Raw genomic sequence first — 26,856 nt, 5'->3', positions numbered from 1 at the left:
GGCATAGGCAGGAGGTAGCCAAGCTGGCCCTAGCTCTGTCAGTGTATGTTGTTTCTGAGTTGCTTTTTTTTTTTGATTTTAAGTCATTTTGTACCTGCATTTTACATGCTCTTTAAAACACTCTTTAGTTTCTTGGTGTGGTGCAAGTCAAACCTAATCTCATGGAAGCTCCTTGACTCCTACCTAGTTCTACTGATATGTGTATCCATCTTACTATTGGAATTGTGCTCTTTGAGCAATACTTGGCAGCTTTCCTAAGTATGTGTAAGTTCTGATGTGGTGAAAACTCAGTGAGCAAAGTACTTGCTATGTCTTTTGCATGCTGCAAACCAGCACTTGATCCTGTGTCTTCAAAAACAGAAGGTTGTGCCTTGTTCTTACTAAAACCACCATAACGATCTGCAAACAAAGATGGAAAGTATGTCAAGAGATCTCATGCTTGTGGTATACGTACATGTGGTGCATATACATGGTACAAATATTCTACAGAACTGATAACTGGACTTTCGATTGACAGCTGTCAGTTTGGTGCTTTGCATTGACTTAGAGCCAAATTCCTGCTCATGTAGGAGACAGGGGAGGATTGCCTGGATGAAGACCTTAAGCTAAGATGCTTTAATTTTGTTTCCAATTTCCATCTTAACACTAGTAAATTCCTATCTGGCAATTGGTTGAAGAGTAACAGTCTGTCTGTAACCAAACAAATGAATAAGAAAGCTTATATTCTATAAAGACTGAATATTTAGAACTTCAAAGGGTGGTGTTTTTACTACCCATGCTCTGTGCATGTCAAATGGTGAATGTGGGTTATATGTATCTAAAAGCTGCCACAGCTATGTTGGTAAGCTGTATACAGTTTCTTATAATGGGAAACCAGGAGATCATGAAACCAATCCAGGTAGTGTTCAGAGCCTCTTTTAATGCTTTCTGTGAATGTTACTTGTTTTAAAGTACACTTGATGGCACTTTTATGTGTCTTTTGTAGTGAAATTTCTCATGATATGTTCAAAATAGTGAGTTCTGTTTTGTATACTTGTGCTTTTGAGACTTAGTACATCAAACTATTGTTACATAAATAAATGCATGAAAATGCACGGTATACAGACTTTTCCATGCAAGATTTTCATGTATGTGTTGGAGGCAGTATCTATAAAAAGTAACAGCAGCTCCAGCTGCATCTCTGATCTCTGTGTGAATAGATAGCTGATGTTCTCTCCTGCTTTACTATTTTACAGGTTATAGTCCATCTCTTAGCATGAGCAATCAGTATAGAAATCCCAAATGAGACTCTTTAATGGAAAAAATAAAGTGCTATTCTCTAGAATAACAGATGGAACATCAATGTTTAATATGACCAGATGCAGTCATGTCAACTGGAAACATTCCTTGTGAGTTAGGATTAAACCACTTTGCATGAAATTTGGTTGTGTTCTGAAGTGCAAATTACTCTTAGTCTTGATTAATATTTCTAGAACTATTCTTATCAAAAGCATCAGAAACCCTGTCTTAGAAAAAGGCAAAAAACAGGGCCATCGTTTTGTAGCAGCTCTCTAAGATGAGAAATCTGCCCCATAGCTGAAGAGCAGCAACTCCAGTATTGAAATACTAGTAGTGATAATTATGCTAATTCTAATTAATTTTGATGGCAATTCCTTTTAGTTAATGACAGTGTTTTACTCAACATAACTGCCAACTGGCTGACCCTGAATCTTACTTGCTCTTGGTGCTGGGCTCCTCAAACATCTCAGTAGCTTAGGCACACGTTTGTTGGGAGTTACAGTTTATTTGTGGAAGCAGACATACATTGCTTTCAGAGTCCTTAAAAGCTTCTTTATTTTATCTGAATAGAAGAGATTAATGAATCTAGGCAAAATCCCTTTGTTTCCTTAAATACTAAGTGTTTTTTGGGACTCAGGTAGAGCCTTTTCATTTACCCAGTGTCTTCACTGTGCAGTGAAGACTCACCCGGAGTCCTGGTCTCCTGACTTCAACAGATTGTTTTGCCCTTGGCAGCAGCCCATGTCTAGGGCGAACTTCTCTTATGAGAGAAATCCAATAGGATTTTTTAACAGCAAATATATATATATATATATATATATATACACATATTTGATTGAGTCTCAACTTGTACTTCATTTGCTTCTCTCTGATGCCAGATGATACTGGTGGTCTCTGGAGGGGCTGAAATGTGACTTAACAGTTGGAGGCTGAAGCTGCTGGCGGTTCTCCAAATCCCAGATGGAAATGGAGGAAGAGATGTTAAGTGCTGGGTGGAAGAGCTTGAGTCGTGCACCCGCTTGTGGTATCAAAGAGCAGGTCCCCCAAAGTTCACCAGTGCCCACTGGGACCTAATTTGCTCCAAAGCTTATGGCAGAAGACAGAAGGAAGGATCATGCTTCGTGTAGCTTATTCCTGTGGTGATTTAGGGCATGATTTTACTGCTTCTGAAGAACCTCCTGCTTATCTATTTTATTAATTTTATTAGAGTTGCTTAACATCTAGCTTGCTGGGCCCTGGTCCCCTTCATTGCAACATTTTCTTAAAATCACTTAAGGTCTTGAGCTATTAGAATCTTATGCAATACCACTTTTTTTTTTTTTTTTTTAAAAAAAAAAAAATCTTTTTTTCCTGTGAATTTCATTCCCATTCTTTACCATATCTAAGATTATCTTTTCGTTGCATTTACCCTATCTTCTAGTTGGCTAAATAGCTTTTTTGCAGTTGCATCATGGCAGTAATGTGCTTAAGCCAGAGGTGGGTTAGTGTGGGTGGACAAGCAGCATCGTCAGCACTTTAGCAGTTTGATTTCTCCCTGGTCTTTCATTTCCATTGCTGAGGAGATTGCATTTGTTAATAAACATAACTGAAGCAGGTGTGTGATGAAACACCTTTTCTTGTGAAGACAGTTCGCAATACTGTTGATGCTTGAACAGTTGGGAGAGGGATGCAATAGCTAATCCAAGCTGCACAAATCCAAGGGCGAAGTGGTCTCCACTGGCCATCTGTTTGGTGCTGAACCGTGCTGTGAGAATGGAATAAACCTGGGAGTGCCGCTCTTTAATCTGGGGATAGGTTGTTTGTATTGTATCCCTGTAGGCAGCTTTGTTCTAGTACAAGTCAGCAGTTAAAAACAAACCAATCTTTCCCTGGGTTCCCACACACCCGCCTCAGCAGAGCATCCATGAATTGCATTGTTTAAATCTGGTATTTTATCTATAGTAACTGTATTAGCCCTAGTGCTTACGTGGGTTTTAAAGCTAGCTTTGTAAGAAGATTAGCTTGTTACTAATAGTCTGAGGCTGCAGTAATGCTAGGTAGGATGACCACTGAAGAGATCCTGCAGAAGTATGAAATGCTGTATTAATATCAAACAGGAGCAGGAACTCTGATCTTTGCAACTGTCGCCTCTTTGCTTGTGAGCCAGGGTGAATCAACAGCATTAGCCATTGAGAGCACATTTTGATTCCAGCTTCCTGCTTTTCCTTTTGCCTTTAAGGCTTAAACTTAATCTTTGCAGGGTCCAAGATTGATTATTTCAGGGTGCTATGGATATGTGGGGAACCCTGTGTCTGCATACACATTTCTGCTGCTTTATGAAGGCATTAGCTGTTTTCAGGGAATCTGTTTAGTCCTCTGAGAATGAGAATTGCTGTAGTTTCCATCAGAACTGCAGGAATTTTTGGACTGTAGTTCTCCCTACAGATGTATCTGTGTTGAGATTAGCTGTGTTGAGACTTATCAATTCTGATTGCCAAAGTATATTGAGGAACGTAGAGACCCCAGTTAATGAATAAATATAGAATGGGCAATTGAATTAGTTATGCCGCTTATGTCCTATAGCATGGAGCTCTTGTACATAGGTCATTGTTCTGTGAGCCCTAAAATGAGCCCAACTAGAGGAGAAATGGCTTTTCCTCCTCTGTCAGAACATGTCTGCTTAGCCACTGCTAGCCATAAGTTTTAGCCACTTGTGACCTGTGCCAAACTCCTGAAGGGTCTGAAGACTCAGTAGCTATCTCAAGGGGCACAGTGAAAGGCAGTGTTTCACAGGCATGAAAGTTTTATATAGTTAAAAATATTTTTCAGATTCTCTCATGTGAGAATGGAAGAAAACATTTTCATTTCCAAGAATCCACTTCTAATTTTGAAATGCCAACAGAAGTAGTTTGTAACTTTTGAACTTGGGAGCTACTAAGGGACAAGTAACCCAAGATGTTTTGTTGCAGTGTTTTAGGGGATCTTGTAGAGCACAATGACACTTACTCATGATGTGTGGTGCTGGAGATTAAAGCCATGTGAAAACCCCAGCAAGCTGTTTGCCTTCAGCGATCAGATAAAGGTGTGGAAATGCAGAGTAAGCTGCAGTACGTGTTTTATACCTTTTGGCACTTTAGGCTGATGCTCTTTATTCAAGCACAACCTCAAAGCCAACTGACAAATAAAAGTAATTGATTTAATTGTCTGATTGAAAAGAATAAACAGGCTTGTGTATTTACCTGGAAGGTTTTAGTAGGAACAGAGCAAAGGAGAACGTGCGTGTGATGGAGCTAAGGCTTCTAGGCTATGGGCAGGCAATTGCACTGCTTCAAAGCTTGAGGAGATATGCTCTAGTCTTCAGTGCTATCTGACCTGTTGATAACCCTATCTAAGAAATGCAGACTGGAAATATTTGTGAGGAATTAAAGAACTGCTTCCATCACGCAGTTCAGGCTGTTCTGCTCTGTAGACTTCAAGTAATTGTTCTGGAGGAAGCTTACCTTGAAACAAGAAAAACGGCGTCTTTGCTGCCTCTGGACTTGCAGACTTCATTGAATGAAAGTGAAGAAAACACCACAAACTGCAGGCAGAGATAGGGATTATTACATGTAACAAGATTTTTTTATTTTTTTTCCTCCAGAAGTTGCTGGGTATAAATAGCTATTTTCAAAGGAGCAGAAGCTGATACTCTGCAAAGCACAGGAGTTTAGAGATTAGCTGAATTTGGTTGAACCTGGTTAATAAAACCAATTTCATTTACATTGAATCATGATGAAGAAAAATCGCAGTCCAAATTAAGGCTTGCTACTGTTCCTCAAAATTAAAAGATCATATAAATATCATAGACCAACATCTGTGGGTTTAGTTTCTGTCCTATAAAAGTGCTTCTCTAGGTACCTTTCAGCTTGGAAAGAGCTAAACACTGGTGAGTTTTTGCTGCCTGGTAGGAACTGCACAGGACCTGCAAGCTGCACTGAGATCTGACCTTTGTAGAAGAGATTTGAAAGCTTTTTTATTGCTTCTTAAGCCTGTTTTCAGAGTTCTAATTAGATGTCCAGATATGGCAGTTACACCAGTCATTGTCTGTCTTTTTAAGTACTTAGCCATCACTCAGTTACTTAAAAAGGCTGATCTGAAATTCCAAATCTTTGATGTAATTTGCTGAGGTTTAAGTGTGAATTTTGGATGCATGTTCTTAACTTGTAGGTTGGATTCTGGTCAGTTGAGAGGCAGCCTCAGTCATACAGCAGGCTTTCTGGAGAACTGCTTGAACTGAGTCAGCTGCAAATAGAACTTTTTGACATTGTTTTCTTCTGTATGCTTTGATAAGGTGAATTTAAATCTTGAGAGCTTATTGCAGGCTAGTAATAAAAGTGAAGAGCTAATTTGGGGTAGGAATGTCCCAGAGCTTGTCCCACCATATTCCCTTTTCAGCTGAGACACTGGTTTTGCTTGTTTGTGGTTAAGATTCTGGCAGTGCCTACCAGACAAGCTTTTAACTATGCAGAATTAATTCTCTGCTTGGAAACCTTAATATACTTAAAGTGCAAAACAAAAATATGAAGAAAACCTTCTCCACTCTCCTGCTCCAAGTGTCTGTGCCTAGAATATTGCTTTCAGAGGTGCTGCATATGTGTATGTCAGCATGCATGTGTTGATTGCAATTAGAGCAATGAAGCCAGTTAAGTCACCTGATCTTTTCAGGTTACTTATGTCATTTCTGCTAAGCAAGCAATGAAATGTTTATTTTTCTTCCAGTAAATTAAATATATGAGTACAGAATGTATTGAAAGGGTGCGTGAGAAAGGCTTCTTTTTGATGTGACCTAATTGCATAAAAGAACCTTATGAAAGATCAATGATTAGCCAAACTTGCCTTTTAAGATCCGTGCCATTCTAAATACTACAAAGTATTCCTAATCTTTTCTTCCAAATATTTAGTCATCTTAATGGTCATGGCCAGTTGCTATTGCATGTGCTCTATTCTTTGTGCGACCTGTCCAGTCTGTTCAGTTACTTTCTCCCAGGCCCTCTTCTCCACGTGCCCTCTTATCCTGAGAGTCTCGTTAATAAACAGAAGCATTTGTAGACGGAGTAATTTTGTGGATGTGAAATCTGATGTAACTGCTCTTTTTGGTGGAATAATTTCTGTCACTGTTGTCTTTAGACTTTAAATTATGACTTTATGATTCAATGTGGCAAACTTGCAGAGTTATTAAGCGATGTTTCAATCTAGAATTTTTGTGTAATACAGTGAAAGTATTGATGTTTGGGAGGGGATTTCTTCCATACCTAACCACACAATTTCTGCCATAGGTTACTTACCAAACAGCATTCACGCTGTGGAGGCAATGCTGGCTGCTGCAAGTATTGGTGCTATTTGGAGTTCAACGTCACCAGATTTTGGCATTAATGTGAGTAGCTTCGTTATTGTGTGCACTAGCAAAGCTGTCGTGGTCCTGACGATTGCAATGCTGACAAATGAGGGTCGTGAATGGATTTTGTTACTTTTATTCTTCCTGCCACCTCGTGGCAGAGCCGAGTATCATATTTTATTTTCTGTCAGCAATTAAGTTGAGATTATTCACAATTGCCAAAGGACCTGAAAGCCTAACTGCCGTTAATCAAAATGAATTCTTTTGGAAATTTCTTACAATGAGCAGTAGCAGATGAGATTCAGTGCTCTGTTTTAAATTTTTATTTCTTTCACCTAAATGTTTGCATGAAAGTATATGGAGAATGAACTGTTTGTATAATGCGGAACACAAAGAAAATACTAACCTTTTTAGGCATTTTATGTCCTCCGTCTCAATGCTTAGCCATTTATAGTGGCCGAGTACATGGAAGTGTTATCCCTGGATTAGCACTAGAGGGCAGCAGCATTCTGTTTCCTTGCAGTTAAGATTGTATCATTTGGGGGAAAAAAGATTTAAAAAAAATCATTATACCGGCTAATGATCAGTCTCTTCTTCAAATATTTTCTGCTTGCTCAGAAAATGGCAGTATGCAGTATTTTCTTTACAATGTGATTTGATCCCTCCTCTGGAGGAAGATTGTTCTTTGTGCTTATATTAGAGTATCGGCATGCAATCTGTCCCTGTTGATGTGCTGTTATTTTCAGTGCCCAGCTTTATTTAGCTTCTGTGATAGTTTGTTAATGAAACTTAGCCTTGGAGCAGCAGTGCCATCAATATCATTTATTCTCCTTTAGTTAACCTGCAGGGGTTGACACGAATTCAACACCTAAAATTTTGAGGGAGATCAGCAGAGGTCTGCCAGGATATCGGCTTCCACCTTAAGGAATAGATTTTGCTCCTTTTATGCACTTGTGCTAGTACTAACACAAATGGATATTTCACACTGAAGTATTGGAAACAGTGTATTGTTTCCAGCATTTAATTTCCAAGCTAACTGCATGTAGATGTTTTGTGCAGTTTGGAAATGGCACTTTCAGAACTGCCTACACGTTGCGGGCTCTGAATCCCGTACCTCTGCAGCAGGAAGCCTGTTGTCAGAACCAGCGAGTTCCCTCCCACGCACAGTGCCACCGTTGGCAGCTTTTGCTTTGGTTCCTTTGGTCCTTATCTGTGTAGGTATATTTGTGTAGGAAAATAGTGCTTTTCAGCCTTGCATAAGAGGCTGTTGGGTACGTCAGTCTAAGAGGCTCTGCTGTTAGGAACTTGGTAAGGCCTAATGAAGTTCAGCTCTGTTCATAGGACCCTGTACAATTTTTTAGGACAGGTTTTGAGGCTCATCATGTAAAATAAGCCATATCTGGGATACCTGAGCTTTTCATGGGAGCAATTCCTTGCTGAGCCATCCGACTGGATTGAAGTTCCAATGCAGCCATGCTCTGTCTGTTTGTATTCCTTGTGCATCACACCAAGCTGCCCTGTGGGATTTGATCCTGCCAGTGTTAATGATTCCAGGTGGCTGTGTCAGCAGGATTAATAAAACCATGAGACCTGTAGCTGTCTCAGTTTCCAATGCACACTGCCCTTCCTTTTCCTTCCTTCTGTTAGGAAACCCTTACTCCTCTCCTTGTGTCCTTTTTTAGCCTCATGCAGGAGGGATATGCTCAAGGTTCATCATGGATGGTGAAAAGGATACAAAGAAGTGAATATGAGAACAAAATTAAAGACAGTTGGAAACTCAACTTCATGCTCCATACTTCTGGAGTAGACTCTTGTATCTGTGATTAGCCCAGCATGGGAAAGTGATGTTTAATAGTTTAGTTGATTGTGATTTTCTTGCATTGGTCTCAATTTGGCTATAATCACGCTCTCATTTTAGCTATAAAGTAGATGAACCAAGATGCAGATAAGGATATGGGGTTTTAGGAAGAAAAAGCACATGACTAAAGTCTAGTTTTGCAACACAGTTAAGGAGACCCTGTTCTTGAACAGCTGACAGTTTTACAATACTGAGTAATCTTCTGGTTCTTAATGTTTAAGTAATACAGCTGGAGAGGAATGAGCATAACTGTTGAGAGCTTTTATTAAGAGGATTTGACTTTTGCTGTTGAATACTAAAAGATCCATTACTGGAAGGCTGTGGCAAGCAGTGTATATAAAAAATCAAAGAAGTGCCCAAACAAAATTCTCTAAAATGTGGTAATAGCTGTGGTAAGCGCCTAAAGCGGTTCTCCTGCTGATTTCTATCCTTGTTCCTTGCTCAAAACAAGATTTGCATTTAGCAACCAGTAGGTTTTCCTGTGTCGACAATTCATTTTTCAAGCTGTTTTTCTTGTTTTTCCCTAGGGTGTGCTGGACAGGTTTTCCCAAATTCAGCCTAAGCTCATCTTCTCTGTTGAAGCTGTTGTATACAATGGCAAAGAACATAACCACTTGGAAAAACTGCTTAGTGTGGTAAAAGGTAATTCATTGCATGCCCTCTCACCTCACCTGTGCTGTGCTCAAAGCTTGTACTGTCATGGAGAGAAATCCCACCTCTGCTCGCCCCTGTCTGTCCTTTACACTGTTCCTGTGGATAGGGATGCTGCTTAGAAAGGCAGAACCGATTCTGTAAAAACTAGCCAGTCTTTTGCTTGATTAATTATAACAGTCTGCTGCTAGTTTGGTTCAAATATCAGCGCCTGCAACAGCAAAAATCAGTGGGGGAACGAGGAATAGTGCTACTTGAGCTTTTCTTAAGGTGATGTGAAGTGCTATTGAAAGCTACTAAGGGGATCATGCAGAACTAAAGCTTGTTGATTTAAGCATGCCTTTATTAAAAAAAAAGGCTAGCAATAATAAGGAAATCTTATTTAGGTAAAAATATAGTTTTGGGGGGTTTCTTCATATTTAAAAATGTCCATTACTCGGTGTATTACACTGTACAATCAAATCAGAAAAGACTTTTGGTTTATGTAAGTGAGAGTAGTAAGTTTTTTTTTCCTTTTTTCTTCTAGGACTTCCAGATTTAAAAAAAGTGGTGGTGATTCCATATGTCTCATCAAGAGAAACCATAGATATATCTAGGATTCCAAACAGGTAGTTGGGTAAAATGAATTTTTAAGCTGCTACTGTGCCAGCTAAAGATGGGATAGACATTTACTGAAACTTTCTGACCTCTTGAATTGTGAAAGCCAGAATTTAGCCAAATTTCTTGATATGGGTCTGGCTTCGTACTGAATAACAGAAATTTAACTGTAGGTGTATTTTTTTTCTATGAAAACCCATGTCAGAATTAATAAATCTCCACTGAGTCCAAATCTCAAGAGGTGTCCAAAATGAGTGTAGCACTTGCATGGTCACCAGACACAAGGTGGCCGGGTTGGAACTGAAGTATTTTTGTGCAGCAGCAGTTGGCTGGACAGCAGTGCGAACTCTTCCCGTGCCACCTCCAGATGCTCTGATCAGTAGAATCCTTTTCAGTGGTGCTACAGGATGGCAAGAGGAGCTGTGCTAAGCCTTTCCAGGAAAGAGGCATTGCTAGCCTCTTTCGTGGACTAGAGTGAAGCAAGTGTTGGTGCAAATAGAGGTAGAAGAGCATCTGTTGTAGGGAAAGAATGCTTGGTTTAGTATTAAAACTAAAATTGTATTAAACACGCTTCAAAGCAGAGCTGCATCTACTGTGGAACGAGTAGAGCAGTGCAAAGAGTTTTGGTTTAACTAATTATGAGATTGCTATGTACTGTGGTTCAGCTATAGGAAAATTCAGTGCTTCATTGTTGCAATAGTTTGGGCACAGCTGTTGAGTTTGATTTATTGATTATCTCAAATAACATGTTTTCTCTTTGTGAAATACCCTATCAGGGAGGATATTTTTTGAATTCAATAGCATGCAGTAGGAAGAAGAAAGTAGCCTTCAGAATTGAGCAATGAATAATTTAAACAACAGTTTTAGTAGTAACTTGTCTTATTTACTGTTGTGGAATAGGTCAATTAGGTAGCTTTTGGAAAGTGGTTGAGTTCCAGGATCGAGGGTAAGATTGTTCCTCCAGATCCAACTCTGTTAAAATTGATTTTACTGCCACACCATTTTCAGTTGTACCAAGGGACATTGCAGTTCAGCCGTTCCCCGAGTCTGGAACATTCTGGTTGCAGTGCAGGGACAGCTTTTGCCACACTGCTTTTGCAATTGCTGTGTCTATAGTGCAGCAGGGAAAGTTGGCCTGTAGCTTTTGAAGACATGATCCTGTATTCCAAAGTTCCTCAAGTCAGTACAGGCAATTTTTTCCATCTAGTGATGGGGCAAAGTGAATCTCTGCAGTAGGAAAAGGTGAGATGGTGCTGCTGCTGGGTCTGAGTGCTGCTCATTTAAAGCACACTCTGGTATCTCTTTTTTGCATTCCTGTGATTGCCCTCAGAGCTTGGATGCTTTGGTCTATGGTATTTGCAGGGACAGAATCAGTTGAGGTCTGCTACTGTGCCCAAGCTAAAAAGGCCTTGAGGAATCAGGCACACAGCACAGAAATGCTTGGCTTGCTCCAAGCAAGCTTCAGCTGATGCTGAGCCTGAGCTTATAAGCTCTTCTGGATCTGATTTGGCTGGGTATGAAACAGATTGTAGACTTTGTATCGTTTGCAACTGTTTTGATTCTGGGAGCAGAGTGCAGACACCCACGTTGGCTCTCTGTCCAGCCACCTTGAGTCTTTGGATCTGAGTTGGCTTTAACTTGTGCATCCATGTTCGTATGGCACCGAACCTCAACTAATAAACCTTGTGGGATGAATTTTTCTCCCCATTTGTGGCCTGATTTGTAAGCAGGCTGCATGAGCCACCTGTGGGTAGGAGGCCTGTGTATTGTATAGTTTCTGCCCAAAAGTGAAACCCCAGTGACCATCTGCCCCTCTGGTCAAGCCGTTAAGGTTAGCAGCTGGTTATAGGTGCAGATTTGCAGCCTTGCTTTTGTTGTGTTACAACTTAATGTTGTACTAATGTTTTATTTTAAAATAGAAACAGGAAATGATTTAGTGATTCAAATAAAGAGCAGAAATAGTCGGAGTAAAACTAATATTGAGTATGTAGTACCTTGTTACACAACTTACATATGGAGATGATCTTATGTATGGGGTGAGGTAATGCTTTCAAAGAAAACTGAAATGTTCTTTTCCCTATCCCCTTCTTATGCAGTGTATTTTTAGAAGATTTCCTTGCTATGGGGAAAGGAGACCAGGCTCCCCAGCTGGAGTTTGAACAGCTGCCTTTCAGCCATCCTCTCTTCATCATGTATTCATCAGGCACAACGGGGGCACCAAAATGCATGGTCCATTCAGCAGGGGTATGTCCTTCCTCCTGGAGCTATACTGTCTTATTTATAACTACCTGAGTTATATTTTTTGCCCTTAACAGTATTTAATATCATAATGGAATTAAGGAAGAATAGATTGCTGAGAAGTTTTCAGTGACTTGAAACTTCTGTTTTCTAAGTGAGTGGTTGAAGGCAAATATAGATTAATAAGGATATAAACTAATTTGGAGATCCTTCAGAGACTCCAGCAATTTCATAGGGACAAATATCTGACACAGGCACAAAGGATAATTGTGTCAGAAAAGCCCCACAAAAAAGGGTTCAACTGATTTTTGGATGCTTTCTGATTGAGGTCCATTGGCAAAGGAACTATTAAAATGATTACACTATATCCACAACATTTCTATTACTAAAATGTTTCACTTCTCAAGGCTGTCAGTTCAGAGCATGTCACTTTCAGCAATCACTCTTTAAAGAAGATTAACAAAGTCTTTTTGGGTGTAAATTTTGCTTTGTTTTAGGCAGTGTCTTGTTTTGACTAAAGATGCAAAGAAACTTAGTCAAATGTGCTTGTGTGCTTTTACTATTCATATTCTAAAGTAAAGTTATTCTAGGCAAATTATTAAGTTCAGGTAATGACTACATCAGTCGGGTTTAGCATTCAAACTTTAAATTTGCTATTGGCATAGTCCATAAAAAGAAGCTTCTTAAACTTTAATTTGCCTTAGGACAGGCAGAAAGTACAGCATAAAACATTTGTGCCAGCTTGTGCAAATTAAACTGCACAACTACTATGCAGTGTCGGTTGCCTTAGCTGGTTGCTCAGTGTCAGGATGAGGATCTCATGGGACAGGCTAGGGCTGTCCAGGTAGCCTTAGCGCAGAGTCCCTTTGGTTTTAGCTCCACAGTGTGGATGATCTTGCCCCTGTTTGATGGCAAGAATTGGAGAATTTCCCCACAGACATTTCCCACACTGCCTGTAAACACTCTGCTTTCTATATTATCAATAAGGGATCATACCAGGCGTGTGACATATAAAACGGTCCCTTTGGGACACAAGTCTTGTATTTGTGGAGAAGAAAGAAGGAAGTGTATTTTGAAGTTTGACAGCTGTTTTGAAGCTGTGCTGGCTTTAGACCCTTTGGTTGAGTACTTTGGGAGATGGATTAGCAAGAAAAGGGCAAGTGTTTTGTTCAGTGGTGCATGGTAAATGGTGGGGAGATGAAAAACACAGATGTAGAACAGGCAATGGGACTTAGGTGCAAAGTTCTTTATTTCCATGTTCTCTAAGGCTGCTTAGCTCGCCCTTAGTCATGTCTCTGCTGCAGTTCTGTAGCTCCTTTACTAAAGGGTGATTTTTTTGTTTTGCTTTTCTTAAGGTGAGGTGCATAACTGTGGTGACTGAGTTAAAGCAAAATGGTTTCATCATGGACTTCCTTGGTTTGCCTGCTCTGTATGTGCCAGTTTGAATGGGCCTACAAATAAAATGCAGGGGAACCAAGTGCTTAGACTTACCAACTTGATTGGCCTCCATTTGTTTGTTCTTGGGTTTGGTTGTTACTTCTGTTTCCATCATAACATAAATAAGAGGGTCCTCATTGATTCCAGCAGAAGCAGAATTTGCCCATGGTCTTCATTTCACTTTTTTCTCAGCCTCAGATTAATTGAAGTTTTGATAATTAACGCACAAAAAAGGCAGCCTTGCAGTGAAAGCTTTAAATTATTGCCTGTTTGCAGTACATTTTAATGGTGCTTTTTTGTACTGATTATATTGATGTTAATATGCAGCTTATCCTAAATTTATAACTCCGGTTGCATTCTGTAATATATTTCTAGTCTGTTTTCTCTGCACATACTCTGTTCTCTTGTGGCACATAGTGAAAGTAACATGTAAATAATGAAAATGAAGACGGATCACTGAAGATGTAACAAGCAGTGCCTCAGAGGGAGATGTTTCTCTGGTTTTGGAAACAAAGCTCTATTGTGCTGAAGAATTGGTTGTGCTAAAGAAACGCTTTTGAAGGGTTCCTTAATTCTGCAAAGATTAGCAAATAGTTGCTCTTCCTATGTTATAGGAACTTGTCCCATTTTCCCTTTATGTCACTCCTATGGGCCCCTTTTCACATTCACTTTGTAGCTTTTCACATTCAGGGCTGTCTAAAGAGATGATCAGTTCACTTCTGTGTATCTTAATGACTCCTAAATCCTGGGTTCATATAATTGCCACAGGCTTCTTATACAGTAGTAGGCAAATTACTATGCCTGAATATGCCTTATTTTTCTGTCAGCCTGTGGTATTTCTGCCTTCCCAGAGTGTACACTGTGTATTCCTCCTAGCTCCTCAGGCCTGAGTTCCTTTCTCTAGTGCAGCCTGGCTTCCCTGCTCTCACGCATCATCCCTTTGCCCCATCCTGGCAGCTTTGTGGCTCCTAAGCATGAAGTTCTCTGCTGAAAATCGAGTTCAGCTGCTGCTTCAAATGTTGTGGGAGGGCTCTGCAGCTTGCTTATCCCCAGCACCTCTCCCTCCAGGCCTGCCACCCTGTCCTCGTCCTCTCACCAGGGTTTTTCATCCCAACCCTTTCGGATGCCGTGCAGAGAGCGTAGGTGGTTCAAGAGCAGGATGTGCAGCCAGGAGGTCCTGCCCTCTCGGAGCGGTTTGAGCCCTTCGCATGGATCTGCTCCACGGTGACAGAGTGGCTGAGCAGCAGCAGCACCTCATGGTGGTTAGTTTTGCTGCTCCCTGTGCTCAGCCCTGTATCAGCCATACATTAAGCTCCACAAAAAGAAGCAGGCCAAGAAGTTCTTTTATCAGCTGGCAGGTCTGTGCCGTGGAGTGCTAAATGCCTAGGATTTATTCCGAGGGTCATACAAGTCCTATAAATAAACTTGAGAGAGCATCTTAGGCTTTAAGCTCTTTAGAATGGCTATGCCTTCTACCACAGCACTTTGCAGATGGAAATGTTAGCAAGGTTTGGCTCACATTGGCATAGTTCATAGCCTCTACCAAACCTCACTGATATTTTTTTTCCAACTCTGGAATAATAGCAATTAAATGGAGAAGCCAATGCTTACTTTAATTGAATTTGACTTTTAAAATGCAGCCTCACTCTTTTGTGACTGCTTTAAGATTCTCCTGCAGAGGCAGTGTGCTTACTTTTATATGTAGAATAATTGTTCAACACATTCTGGCAGTACCTGAAATTAAGTTAGTCATAGTGTTTTTAAATCCTGAATTTAAAAATTCAAAATGTAGGTGGCAGCATGTAGCTAGATGGCAGTATTGCAACATCTTAGTGTATTGAAACAGTAGCAGGTAAATTCAAACCCAATTCCTTTGAATTTCAAAGAAAATAATCAATATATTCCTTTATTTTTGTTTAACATTTTTTCCTTTTCTCCCAAAGCATTCAGCAGACTTTCCTTTTTCATTTCAAATGTGTATATGTAATCTGTTTGCTTTCGACATATTTTTTCTTGTTTGTGAGAGTCTTAACAGTTCCTCCGTAGCTCCTCACATGAATGCAAAACACCTTCAATATAAATCAGCCATATTAGTATGTCATTCAGTGAAGTGACTTAGTGAAGCAGCAACATTAGTTTTCAGAAGTCTTAATGTGCTGTCAGAACTTTTCATTTAGGTGAACTTACGCTTTTCTTCCACTTTTTTTTTTCAGGGTACATTAATACAGCATCTGAAGGAACACATTCTTCATGGCAACATGACCAGCAGTGACATTATTATGTACTATACAACGGCAAGTGTGGCTTAGAGGCATTTGTGAAAACTCTTTAATATATTTTTCTTGTAAAAATTGAGAGCCTTTTCATGAACCTAAAAATGTTTATATATTTCTAATTCTTATTCTCTAAGGGATCATCCTGCTAAACTGTATTTGTTTTAAAATCTCATCAAACTACCTTCCTGAGTCATGCAAGGCCTCACCACGCTGAAGGCCTTATTTTCCTGATCCCTAAATAGAGTAGGGGTTGGTTTAACAGTTTCTTAAAGCAAGAAAACTTTTGGGCAAGGAAGGTGGGGTGGGGGAAAGATGACATGTGGACAGGGAGAAGGTGATTCTGCTGAAAAACCTGCCTGTCCATCATGTTGTCTAGTTGCCTGTAACTCTTCTACCACCATTTGACAGCAATATTCCTGGCCCTGTGATGGAGCTGCCAGCAAAGTTGACAGGTGGCTGACAAAGATAGAAACTAATGTAGGTATTTTCTTTTCCAGACTGGCTGGATGATGTGGAACTGGTTAGTGACTGCACTTGCTACAGGAGCTTCGGTGGTTTTGTATGATGGATCTCCTCTAGTTCCGTCGCCCAATGTGCTCTGGGACTTGATTGACAGACTAGGGTATGTAAACAAGATTAAATGAAAGGTAATGGTCTTTGCTGTTGTTACAGGGGCCACGTGCAACCTCATTAAAGATGTCATTCGCGTGGTCAGAAATCAGTTTGTGGCATGACAGTTTCTTTTGGCTTAACTTTAAGCACACTGCTTTTTAAATTTTGTGATAAAACAGCTTTTGAGAGAGACCAGAAGAGACAGAGCCAATTGTTTCATAATTGGTTTAAGCTTTTGGATTCCAAGCATACAAAGAATTTTGGTTCAATAGTCAGTTTTCAAGAGCAGCCTTTTCAAAAGGCTGTAATTGGGAGTGATCTGAAGAATAATTTCTCAGTGCACTCAGAACTTGAAAACGAAGAATGCTTTATTTCAAATGGCTCAGCCAAGCACTGAATATAGCACTTTGATTTAAAAGACGTGAATTGACTGGAAATGCTTGGCAGGGTTTCTTGTATTTTCATATTTTGCTCTATAATCTATAATGCCTAATTCTCTCTGCTAAGCTATTCATTGTCTTATGCAGTTCTTTGAACAATGTTCACAGTGCCCTCTTTCAAAGCTTAGAGAAATAGCAGCTGTCACATAAATAATTGTAAAATCCTGTAGTGGTATTTTAATATTAGTATACAGGATAATTTGTTTTTTTTATAATTTTCCCAGTTAACTGACTGGGTGTAAGGAAAAGAGCTGTATGATGTTGCTCTGTTAAAAGATGAGTATATTTTTTTAATTACTTGATAATTAAAATTAAATCATTTGTGGTGGAAAGTGGGTGGCAGAAGATTGACTTCATGACTCTTACAATTAATAATTAAGGCTTCATTCTTTTGTCCTCTGTAGTAGTGACATTTTGGCTTTGGCTGTTATGATTGAAAGCCAGTATCTATTCAGAATGCTGCCAGAAAAAGGGGAAAAAAAGGCTTTTTTAAAAAAAAAAAAAGCCCCTGGGCAAAAATTTGGAATCAAGAAATAAGACAGCTTATTTTTAAGCATTGTTTCTACATGCCAAAAGCAAGTGAAGATAACTCAAATGTGTCTGCATGTCACACTTTGGTAATCTGGTGCTAAAAGGGGTGGCCATCTGTGTGGTACTTCATAATGCAGTCTGTTCCCAACTCAATCATATGTTACATTAAAAAAGAGCTTCAGCATGTTTGGGTACTTTAGTTGTAGACATCCTAGGCTTTCCTCTGGGTATCAGGTTTGTATGGTATCATCAGGATAATCTCATGCTGAGGGACAGTCTCTGCTCGAGTAGACAGTACTAAGGTTCTGTACAAATGAGCTGTATTTAGCCCCTGCCCAGCAGTTACCACAGGGTTGTGTAGTGTTCGGTAGGAAATAGGAGCCTATCTTCTACATGTGTTGTAGAGGAAGTGTCAACGAGTTTAAAAATAAGCAGAGAAGCATTGATGAATATTCCATCTATAAAATCAGCAATATTCTGGAGCATGGAAGGAAAGTAAAATATTATGCCAGGATAAAAATGGCTCATATGTTTGTGGTACATAACTGAAGGAGCATTTTACTTTAGGGGTCTCTCATTGGGCTTTTCTCATGTGCTAGATAAAATTGCTGTATGCACTGTGTGTTTATGCAACTAGACTGTACCTGTCTTTGCCCAAGGGTGACAGCCTCATAAGTAAGTGTCATGTGCCTAAATGGCCAAGGAAAACATCATGTATTGATGTTTTTCAAATATTGTTTCCTTTTCTGAAACAGTATTACTATCTCAAGCTAGTCTACCTTCAGTCTTGCTCTTGGAGTAGAAGTAAAGATACCAGAATCTTGTTTTGTCATTTTTGTTGCACTTGCCTGTGTCCTCTGAGCTCAAACTCTTTTCCTTGTTTGTATCTACAAATTTTCTTCAGTGATCTTCCTGTGCTAATATGAAATGAATTAGCAGAAAAGAAGGAAAAAGATTTTTTTGAAGGTCGACAAAGATATCAGATTAGCACTTTGACCAACAGAGCAGGGAAGGGAGAGAACTTTTGCTTCAAAGTCTGACTAGTCTTGAAAAGATTTTCTGTCTCCTTCCTTTACTTCCTAAGAGTACTGAAAATTACTTTGTTCAGTGATCTTGAATTTCACTTTTTCTTGACTGATTACACCCAGAGCATTTATGTTAAAGCATAAAGCAAATGTTCTCTTCGAGCTTTGTGATTTCTTCTAAATTATTATAGATGAGGATTAGACTCTGATTACTCTAAATAGGTTAATATTTACAAAATGAAATACTTGTTTTTTTGTTCCCTGGGTTATTAGGAAGGAACATTGTGATTTTCTGTTTTTTGAGAGTTTTCTTGGAAAGGTGTCTAGCAGTGAGAACAGGATGCTTCCGAGCTGCATTTCCTCCATAGGATTTACATCACTTTTTTAAAATATGCATTTGACCACATAGAAAAACAACATCAGAGGGGTACTTGGCTTATATAAGGGTCATAGAAATACTAATGTTTCTAGTAACTAGAAGAGGCCTTACGATACAGAATTACCAAAATAATTTTCTTTCAGTTAGAAAGCCAGGCTTGCAGTCCCCGTGTTCAACAAAGACTGATTTCCTTGTGCATTCGCAAGGAAACAGACCTCAGGGTCTCTGAATTTTCCAGGATGGGGGCATCTTGGCTTTGAGCAGTTTGCAACAGCTCAGCTGAGTTGTGCAGTGCTCACTGTGCTGCTAATGCCCAAGTTATTCTGCACACTGTTTAGCTAGGTACCAAAATAAGAAATGTCATGTTCCTAATATCTGAAATGTGAGAAATAGACAACATTGAGTTGTGTTTTATTTATTATGCTAATTGAAGTATTCATTTCACACTGTGCCTTCAATGTTTGCGAGTGCCCTATATAATATAGTGTTTTTTTCCTGGGGCTTGCAGCATTGTCATAAAGACCCGTGATGTGTAACTGGGAGACAGAATGGTCTGCTCAGTTTTAATGATGCTAGCTGTGATGTCCCAACATTAACTCATGCAGTGACTGTGGTAATATAAAATCACAGTATTTCAATGAGTAGCCAAACGGGGGCTCTCACTGAATCTTCTCACCATGCTGAATTCAGTGTGCAGCCATATATTGAATACTTGCTCTGAATGTGCTCTGTGCAAGGTCAGCAGTCATTTATTCAGTTAGCTGGGCCAAATTCCATGTTCTACATCTGCAACTCAGACTTACAGCAATGGAAACTGAATATATATCTAAGAAAATCATTGGATGCTGTCTTCAGAACAAATTATTCATTTTTTTACACATGTTCTGAAATGGTATAATTTTGATATGTGAAAGTGTGACACGGCAGCAGTTTTGTGTTAAACAGCTCAGTGGCAATTATGGCCAATTAATCAAGTAAATGTTATAACATTCTGTGATGTCTTTGGAGTGTTCTGCAGTTATATATTTCTGTAAATGAAAATGAATGTTTTGTGCGAGGTGGGAAAGCTTTGCTTAATATTTAAAGGTAGAATTAAATGTTTCAAAGCTTCAGAAACATGTGATTTGACTAACTCTGACTGCTGAAAAGGAACTTGCCTTGCACATAAGAAGCTTTAAGATGAAGTACTTGATTAATCCATGTGCAAGTGCCTGCAGCTTCTGCTTACTGCAGTGGGAGTTGCAGGTCTTCAGAATCTTAACACATTTAAAATTGCAAAATATTTTAACTTTTTCCTTCTAGGATCACCATCCTTGGAACAGGTGCAAAGTGGCTGGCTGTACTAGAAGAGAAAAATTTAAAACCATGTAAGCTCCAAAAAGCTATTAAGTCCTCTTTGCCTTCCCCCTTCCCCCTTGCCTTTCCTCTGGGGTTCTAGCTCCATATCTTGATCACAAGTAATAAGTCAAGTGCTTTATGCATTTTTTTTGGATTGTAATGATGAATAGTTACAAAATATTGTTTAAAAAGTGAATCTTAACCCTTTTCATTGCTTTCTTCCTTTAAGGTGAAACACACAATCTTCAAACCCTCCACACTATACTGTCTACAGGATCACCCCTCAAGTCTCAAAGCTACGAGTATGTCTACAAACACATAAAAAGCAGTGTCCTGCTGGGATCCATTTCAGGTGATGCTTTTGGGCTACAAGTCTCATACTAATTTGCTCCTGGCCTGTGCATTTTCTCCTTGTTTGCTACTGTGTGTTTTTTAGGAAGCCTAGGCTTGGATCATTGATGCTTGGTTATAGTTAAACTAGAATTAATTGTCTCTCTTGAGTGTGCTGTAATGAAGCTGGTGCACTCAAAGGCTTTTAGGTGGAATGTTTCTGACAGTAAATGTTTGTGGGAGGAGGCTTAGACAGTTTCATTTATTTTGACTGGCTGTCCTTAGGGATAGCAAAGTGAAATCAGGGAAAGTCTATTAGCCTCCAGAATACACTATTCTACAAATAGCTGACTTCAACAAGAAATACCTCTTGGAGAGGTTTTTCCATGTTCCCATTTCAGTTCTTTTGTGGCAAGTAATTGGCACTGCAGACAGATTTTTTTTTTTGTAAATTACATAATTAGAGAAATATCAAGCCCACATGCTGTGCAGTTCGGGAAGAGTGCTAACTAAGGCAGCTTCTATTCACATAAGGTCCCCCACTGAACTCCTCGTTCTGCTGTGCAGTGTGGATTAACTTTTTCAAAGGACTTTTTAACTTGATCTGATTTAAAAGCTGACTGTTCTGCTACTGAAATCATCTCTGGCTTTAGTAAGAAAAGTGCTAAATCTTCATTTTGTTACTGCAGATACGAATAGTCTCCAATGTGGAGGAATATTCTTCTAAGTAAAGCTAAAAGGATTGGTCTTGTTTCTTACTCTGCTTTTCTGAAACAATACCACTATACTAATGGGAACAAGAGATGCAAACTAAATACTGAATAGAATAACTGGGCTAGTTTAATGAAAACAAAATGAACTGTAATGTCACTTCCAACTGATCTTAAATATGCACATCTGTAAGCAGGGGCCTTATTTTCTCTCTCCTAAGTAAATTAAGATTTCCTTAAATATAGAAATATGTATTGATATAAAACTCTTGTAAAAAGCCAAACCTTAAGGAGTATATACAGAGGGTGTACATCTCTTCAAAGACGCACAGAGTCAGAAATGAAATCACTCTTTTATTACAAGCTATAGACCATCTTGGATAATACTGACTGTATATTCTGTGCTATTTAATATGGATTGGATGCATTTGTCAAATGTGCCAGTCTACTGTTCCAGATTCTCACATAATTTTCCATTTTGATTTTCAGAAGAGCACTGTGTTCTAAATGGGCTTCCTTTATTGCAGGTGGAACAGATATAATTTCATGTTTTATGGGTCAGAATGTTACAATTCCAGTTTACAAAGGAGAAATTCAGGCCAGAAATCTTGGAATGGCTGTAGAAGCGTGGAATGATGAAGGTAATATTTTAAAACATTACTTAAACATATGAAACACAATGGTGGTTAGGTTCGATCCATGATATGAGACTTGTATAGGGGATATAAACTGACATTTCACGCATCAGATTACTAATATAAAGGAGTGGCTTCGCTATGAAAAGATGTTCCACAAAACCTGATTTTGGATCCATTTGATCTAGATTTTGTAGGACTGCAGTGAAAATAACCACTGTGTAAAAAAGCCCTTCTCTTTCCTCTGAAAGAACATTAGGACAAATTCTAGCCTCTGGTTTGTGTGCTGGTCAACTATGTTGCTGTGAATGCCAGGCTGGCTTCATCCAGTGGTATAACTCTCTTGAAATTACTGAGATTGATAGAGATGAGTTTAATAATTGAATATCAGCTTTTAAGATCATTGCTCTCATTTCATATCTATACACAGCATCTTCCATCTAAGTAATAACTACAGATGCTCTTTGCTTTATTATCCTACTGTTTACAGCAGCAAAAATGCAGAAATTACTCTTTCTTTGTCAACAGGCAAACCAGTTTGGGGTGAAAGTGGAGAACTGGTTTGCACAAAGCCAATTCCCTGTCAACCAACACACTTCTGGAATGATGAGAATGGAAGCAAATACAGAAAAGCCTATTTTTCAAAATTCCCAGGTATGTAATGACAGGTTTTGGACATTGCTTGAACTAACTGAGAATGTAAATTGTGGTGCTGCTGTTAGGAAGGTGCAGGTTTACTCTTGGTTGCCAATAGCAGCCTTGCACCTGGATTTCTAGGGTTGAAAACTTCAAGGCATGTTTGACAAGTAGCTCTCTCTTCCAGTGCTTTGTGTTGAATTTGGGTCCAGAGCAGTTTAATAAGAATCTCTACAGAGCTCCCATCCTGTTCTGCTCCTGCTGTCCTTGGACAGATAGGGTTAGCATGAGGCTGGGTTCAAACGTGTGCCTTGTCAGCAGTGCACATTCTGCCTTTGCAGAGTCTCCCAGTGCTGTTAAGAGTAAAGGAACTGATGATACCCTGGGGACTGGTGGTTTTCTTCCTCACTGCTGTGTAAGATTCTGCCTATCCAGAGCCTTTGCCTTGTGGCACAGCAACACCGAGCTCCCTGCTGCCTACCAGGCAGGGCCTTGCAGCAGCCAGACCTCAAGCTGCTGCTTTGAGGGGTTGGGGATATTTTTTATAAATAGTAGCAAAACACTAGATTCACAAGAGAAATGGGATGTACAGCAGGAACTGGTAGTCATACAGGAAAAATGAAGAGTCCGATTTAAATGCCTCGAGTGATTCCCTCTGCTGTAAATAGTAGTAGAAATAAATAGTAAAGGTTTTTTCATGTCCCATTCTTTGACTCCTATCTTTCTAAGCAGTTGAAATATTTCTAATGCATAATTCTAGCAAGTGTTGTGTCCAATTGTTTATGCTTGGTAGCTATTTCTTTTCAAAGGGAAAGAATTTGGTGTCGGAATGCACACAGAAGATCACTTAAATCTGGATTCTACTACCAGTTTATCTTTCCCTGATCTGGCTTGCTTTATTAGCTGATAAGATTCTTATGTCAGAACCTTGATACATTTCAAAATGTTTTTGACATTTTTTTCACACAGATTTCTCATTCACAAATGAAAGTACAGTATTGTGAATTTTCCTGCTATTCCACAAATGTTGTAGGACTGCATAGGAAGCAGTGTGCACTGTCTCGCTGCGGTAGCGGTTTCCAGCACACAGATGCGGTACCACTTTGCAAGCTTGTGGTGTAGGATTGAGCTTTACATCAATTTCCTCTTTCCTGGGTATTGTCAGCTACAGTCCACGTGCTCTAGTGGCTATCAAAGCTACAGGGGTCTTTGAAGAACAGAAAGAAATCATCACATCCATGGGGAAGCTGCAGCCTGCACCTGAGCCTGACAGCATTAGCTCTAAAAGGAAAAAAAAAAAATCACTGTGACAATTGTTAGACTGAGATCTGTGTGGCTGGGGATGCTGCTAGAAACTCTTTTTTGTTTTTTTTTTTGTTTTTTTTCTCCTATTTAATGGATTTGAAGCTGTTATAGTTCAGATGAGGAATAGTGTTATGTGCGCATGCACCTAAATAATTGAGAGCTATTTTCTTTAGGAAGATTTAAGTAGAATTGGCTTGTGGCACACTACTGTAGTGGTCTCAATCTTTAAAAAAGAAATTATGCCAGCTCTGAAGAGTCAAATCAGATTTGACATTAATACATATCAAGAACAATACCAGCAAGCACATAAGAAGTCCTCTAGGAATTGGTCAATTGAAACCTTCTATGCAAACCCTGAGGTTGCTGCTTTCACAGCATTGAACATCGTAACAGTGGGTCAGGAAAGGCTGGAGTACTTTCACTTGGGTGGAAAACTTCCTGCTCCACCAAAATACTTAATTCTCCTGCTGTATGTGTGCCAGCTATGCATCATATATGTAGTGTGGATCGTTTGCAGAGTGAAGCAAGGACCACTTCATTTGCTCTGGGTGGTTCTCAAGGGTAGCTGATGTGTTTGTGTTTATGTAGTTTACAGCAAGAATCCCGAGATAGGAGAGTTTGACAAATGTCTCTTGTAACTGGAGGAATAAAAATCAGCTGCTTAACCTTTGTTGCTTTCTAATAGGTGTTTGGGCCCATGGTGATTACTGCAAAATTAACCCCAAGACAGGAGGAATTGTCATGCTGGGTCGCAGGTATGGTATTTTGGTGAAAGCGTTCAGAGGAAACGGCCGCCAAGGTTTGCAACCGTGGCTTTGGAACAAAGTGTAGACAATTCTTCATCTTGTCCCTTAGTATGAGACTTGTCTTGGTAAATTCAGTATTGAAGTGAATTTCAACCCTTAAGTTGATCAGAGCAGCTGAATTAGAGAGGAGGCTGCACCTTTCAAAGCTGTACCCCAGTTCTACATGTGTGAATCCAAGGCAGTCTTGTAGTTGATTTTGTTTTGCATGGTTTGCAGCGATGGATCATCTTTTAGAAACATCAGAGAGGCAGTAAAGCACAGCGTAGATGGAGGATGAGGAAACTTCTCTTGCTCTTGGCTTTGTCATTGATTTGCTTTAGAGCACAGCAGCTTATTTACAGAAGGTCAAGTATTAGCTTGTGCTTTGCTTAAAAAGGTCAGAGAAATTCAAGATCACATCTGGGGCTAAATTTTATGCTTGCGTTTCCAAGCTGCAGCTCAAACCCAAGTTGAGCGAATGTCTTAGCTGTGACTAGCAATGGCACAAACATACTTACGGGGTGAGGCTGCTAGTTGAGACACTGTTTCCAGCTACAAGACTGGAAAGTGATTGCACACAATAGCAATTTGGTGTACTGGGAAGTCTTGGCTTGTGTGTGTGTTTGTGGACTTAAATGAGAAGCAGCACTGCACCCATTGGGGCTGTTGCAAGGAGGAGGGGGTCGGAGAGGTGAAAGAATCATGTTAAGGTTCTTTAAAACTTAATTCTATTGAGCAAAAGGGCATTTGAAATCAATTAATTTTAAAATCCATTTCTCAAGTGACTGCCTGTATATTCACTGCATGAAATATTAAGAGACTTGTTTAATTGCATCATTTTTTTTCTTTTCATCAAATTCTAATTACATTTTAATGCTTCTTTTTGTTTGTGTGCGATTTTCAGTGATGGTACATTAAATCCAAATGGAGTAAGATTCGGAAGTTCTGAAATCTATAACATAGGTATGAAATTAACTTTCCATCTCTTTCAACTATGACATTGTAGCTGTTAATGTGAAATGTAAGCATTGTGAAGGTGACTGGAAGGATTAAGTAACGAAAGACTTGCAATTTTCCAAATAAAATTTATTTAAGGGTGTATTAGTGTTAACAGTAAAATTCTGTTTTGTAGACTTGAAGTTGGTTGCCTTCCTACAACATCTGCAGGACTGGAGATGACCAGCTGAGATGTGTTGGGTTAGATTTTGCTTTAAGTAGAAAGGTCTTGCAATTCATGTCATGCAGCTTTGTAAGAGCAGGCCTAACTGCTGAGGCTCTTTCCCAAAACAGGCTCTTGACACTGTTTGTTTTTTCTGTGTCATTGCTGATGATTATAATTTACGTGGCTCTAACTTAATCCATGAACAGAGGGATTTCCCGTGGAGCCAGGAAGAGGGTGGAGGGCTTAGACTGCACTGCTGTAGCCTTTTGAATTGAAATGTTGTTCTCATGGGAACACCATCTTCTCTGTGCTGTTTGGGGTTGCCTCCCTAGTGTGTGGCAGAAACTGTTTGAATGTTTGTGGCAGCTGCCCTGGGTCGTGCTTCACTTCAGCACTTTTGTGCTTAACTTGGGGCGGGGGGAAACAGTTTCTCTTGGTGTTGGAACACACACAAAGGCCTCAAGTTAAATTGGTAAAATTGCATCTGGTTCTGGCTCCCTGGGATCAATGGTGTTTTGCAGTAAAAATAGCAGTTTCAACTGGGACTGTGGTTTGCATATTTTTAATTTAAATCAAGTACAGCCTCCATGAGATGCCTGAGCTGCTCAGTGCTTCTCAGCTCAGAAGTTCTGTCCTAACAGCAAAGGCTGTGAAACTGCAAGGTGCTAAGCTGAGATGCAGGCACCAGTTGCAACTCGTCGTTCTCAAACTCTGTTCTCCTTTGATCATCTCCTATGATGTTTTTCTGTTTATGCTGCAGTGAAAATAATGGCCTGGCCTTACCTCAGTGGTTTGTGAGAAAAGCCAAAGAAAATGCTTTGTGTGAAAGTGAATTTTGAATATCCTAAGGCAAAATATATCTAGTCTTAAATATGGATTTTCACGTGAGTTAGAATTTCTGAGTTTTTCAGAGCGCCCAGAAGAAGCTCCTTGAGAATAGTCTGGTCATCATTTCTTCCTTTCCCTCTAGGGAATGTGGTTTACTCCCTTTGGAGCAATTAAAGGTGCATCCAGAACAAAACACAAATGCACATGGCTAAATATGTGCTTTTTTTCCCTTTTTCTCCAGTTGAAGCCTTTGAGGAGGTTTCGGATAGCCTCTGTGTCCCTCAGTACAACAAAGATGGGGAGGAAAGAGTGATTCTCTTCCTGAAGATGGCCTTAAACTGCGCGTTCAGTGAGGACCTGGTGAAGAGGCTCCGCGACGCCATTCGGAGGGCGCTTTCTGCCAGGCACGTTCCAAGCCTCATCCTAGAAACCAAAGGCATTCCGGTATGTCA

The 26,856-nt window shown here is 39.6% G+C and overlaps 1 protein-coding gene across 1 annotated transcript in view; it reads left to right on the top strand.

Annotated features, from left to right (window-relative positions):
- The window catches only part of AACS (acetoacetyl-CoA synthetase), a 39,376-nt gene that overhangs the window by 9,544 nt on the left and 2,976 nt on the right, over positions 1-26,856 (top strand). Inside the window, exons 5-17 of the mRNA XM_088532501.1 lie at positions 6,573-6,670; positions 9,017-9,131; positions 9,667-9,748; positions 11,834-11,981; positions 15,626-15,706; positions 16,186-16,310; positions 19,978-20,042; positions 20,243-20,365; positions 21,581-21,694; positions 22,217-22,342; positions 24,315-24,384; positions 25,319-25,377; positions 26,646-26,848. Coding sequence (XP_088388627.1) covers positions 6,573-6,670; positions 9,017-9,131; positions 9,667-9,748; positions 11,834-11,981; positions 15,626-15,706; positions 16,186-16,310; positions 19,978-20,042; positions 20,243-20,365; positions 21,581-21,694; positions 22,217-22,342; positions 24,315-24,384; positions 25,319-25,377; positions 26,646-26,848 — 1,409 coding nt within the window. The remainder of the gene's footprint in view (positions 1-6,572; positions 6,671-9,016; positions 9,132-9,666; positions 9,749-11,833; positions 11,982-15,625; positions 15,707-16,185; positions 16,311-19,977; positions 20,043-20,242; positions 20,366-21,580; positions 21,695-22,216; positions 22,343-24,314; positions 24,385-25,318; positions 25,378-26,645; positions 26,849-26,856) is intronic.

Source organism: Tinamus guttatus, unplaced genomic scaffold (genome assembly GCF_059628265.1).
Source record: "Tinamus guttatus ecotype Peru unplaced genomic scaffold, ASM5962826v1 Tinamus_guttatus_pri_ptg000459l, whole genome shotgun sequence".
NCBI classification, from domain to species: domain Eukaryota; kingdom Metazoa; phylum Chordata; class Aves; order Tinamiformes; family Tinamidae; genus Tinamus; species Tinamus guttatus.
Note: the sequence above shows the minus strand (reverse complement) of the source record. Positions and strands in the feature narration are given on the sequence as shown.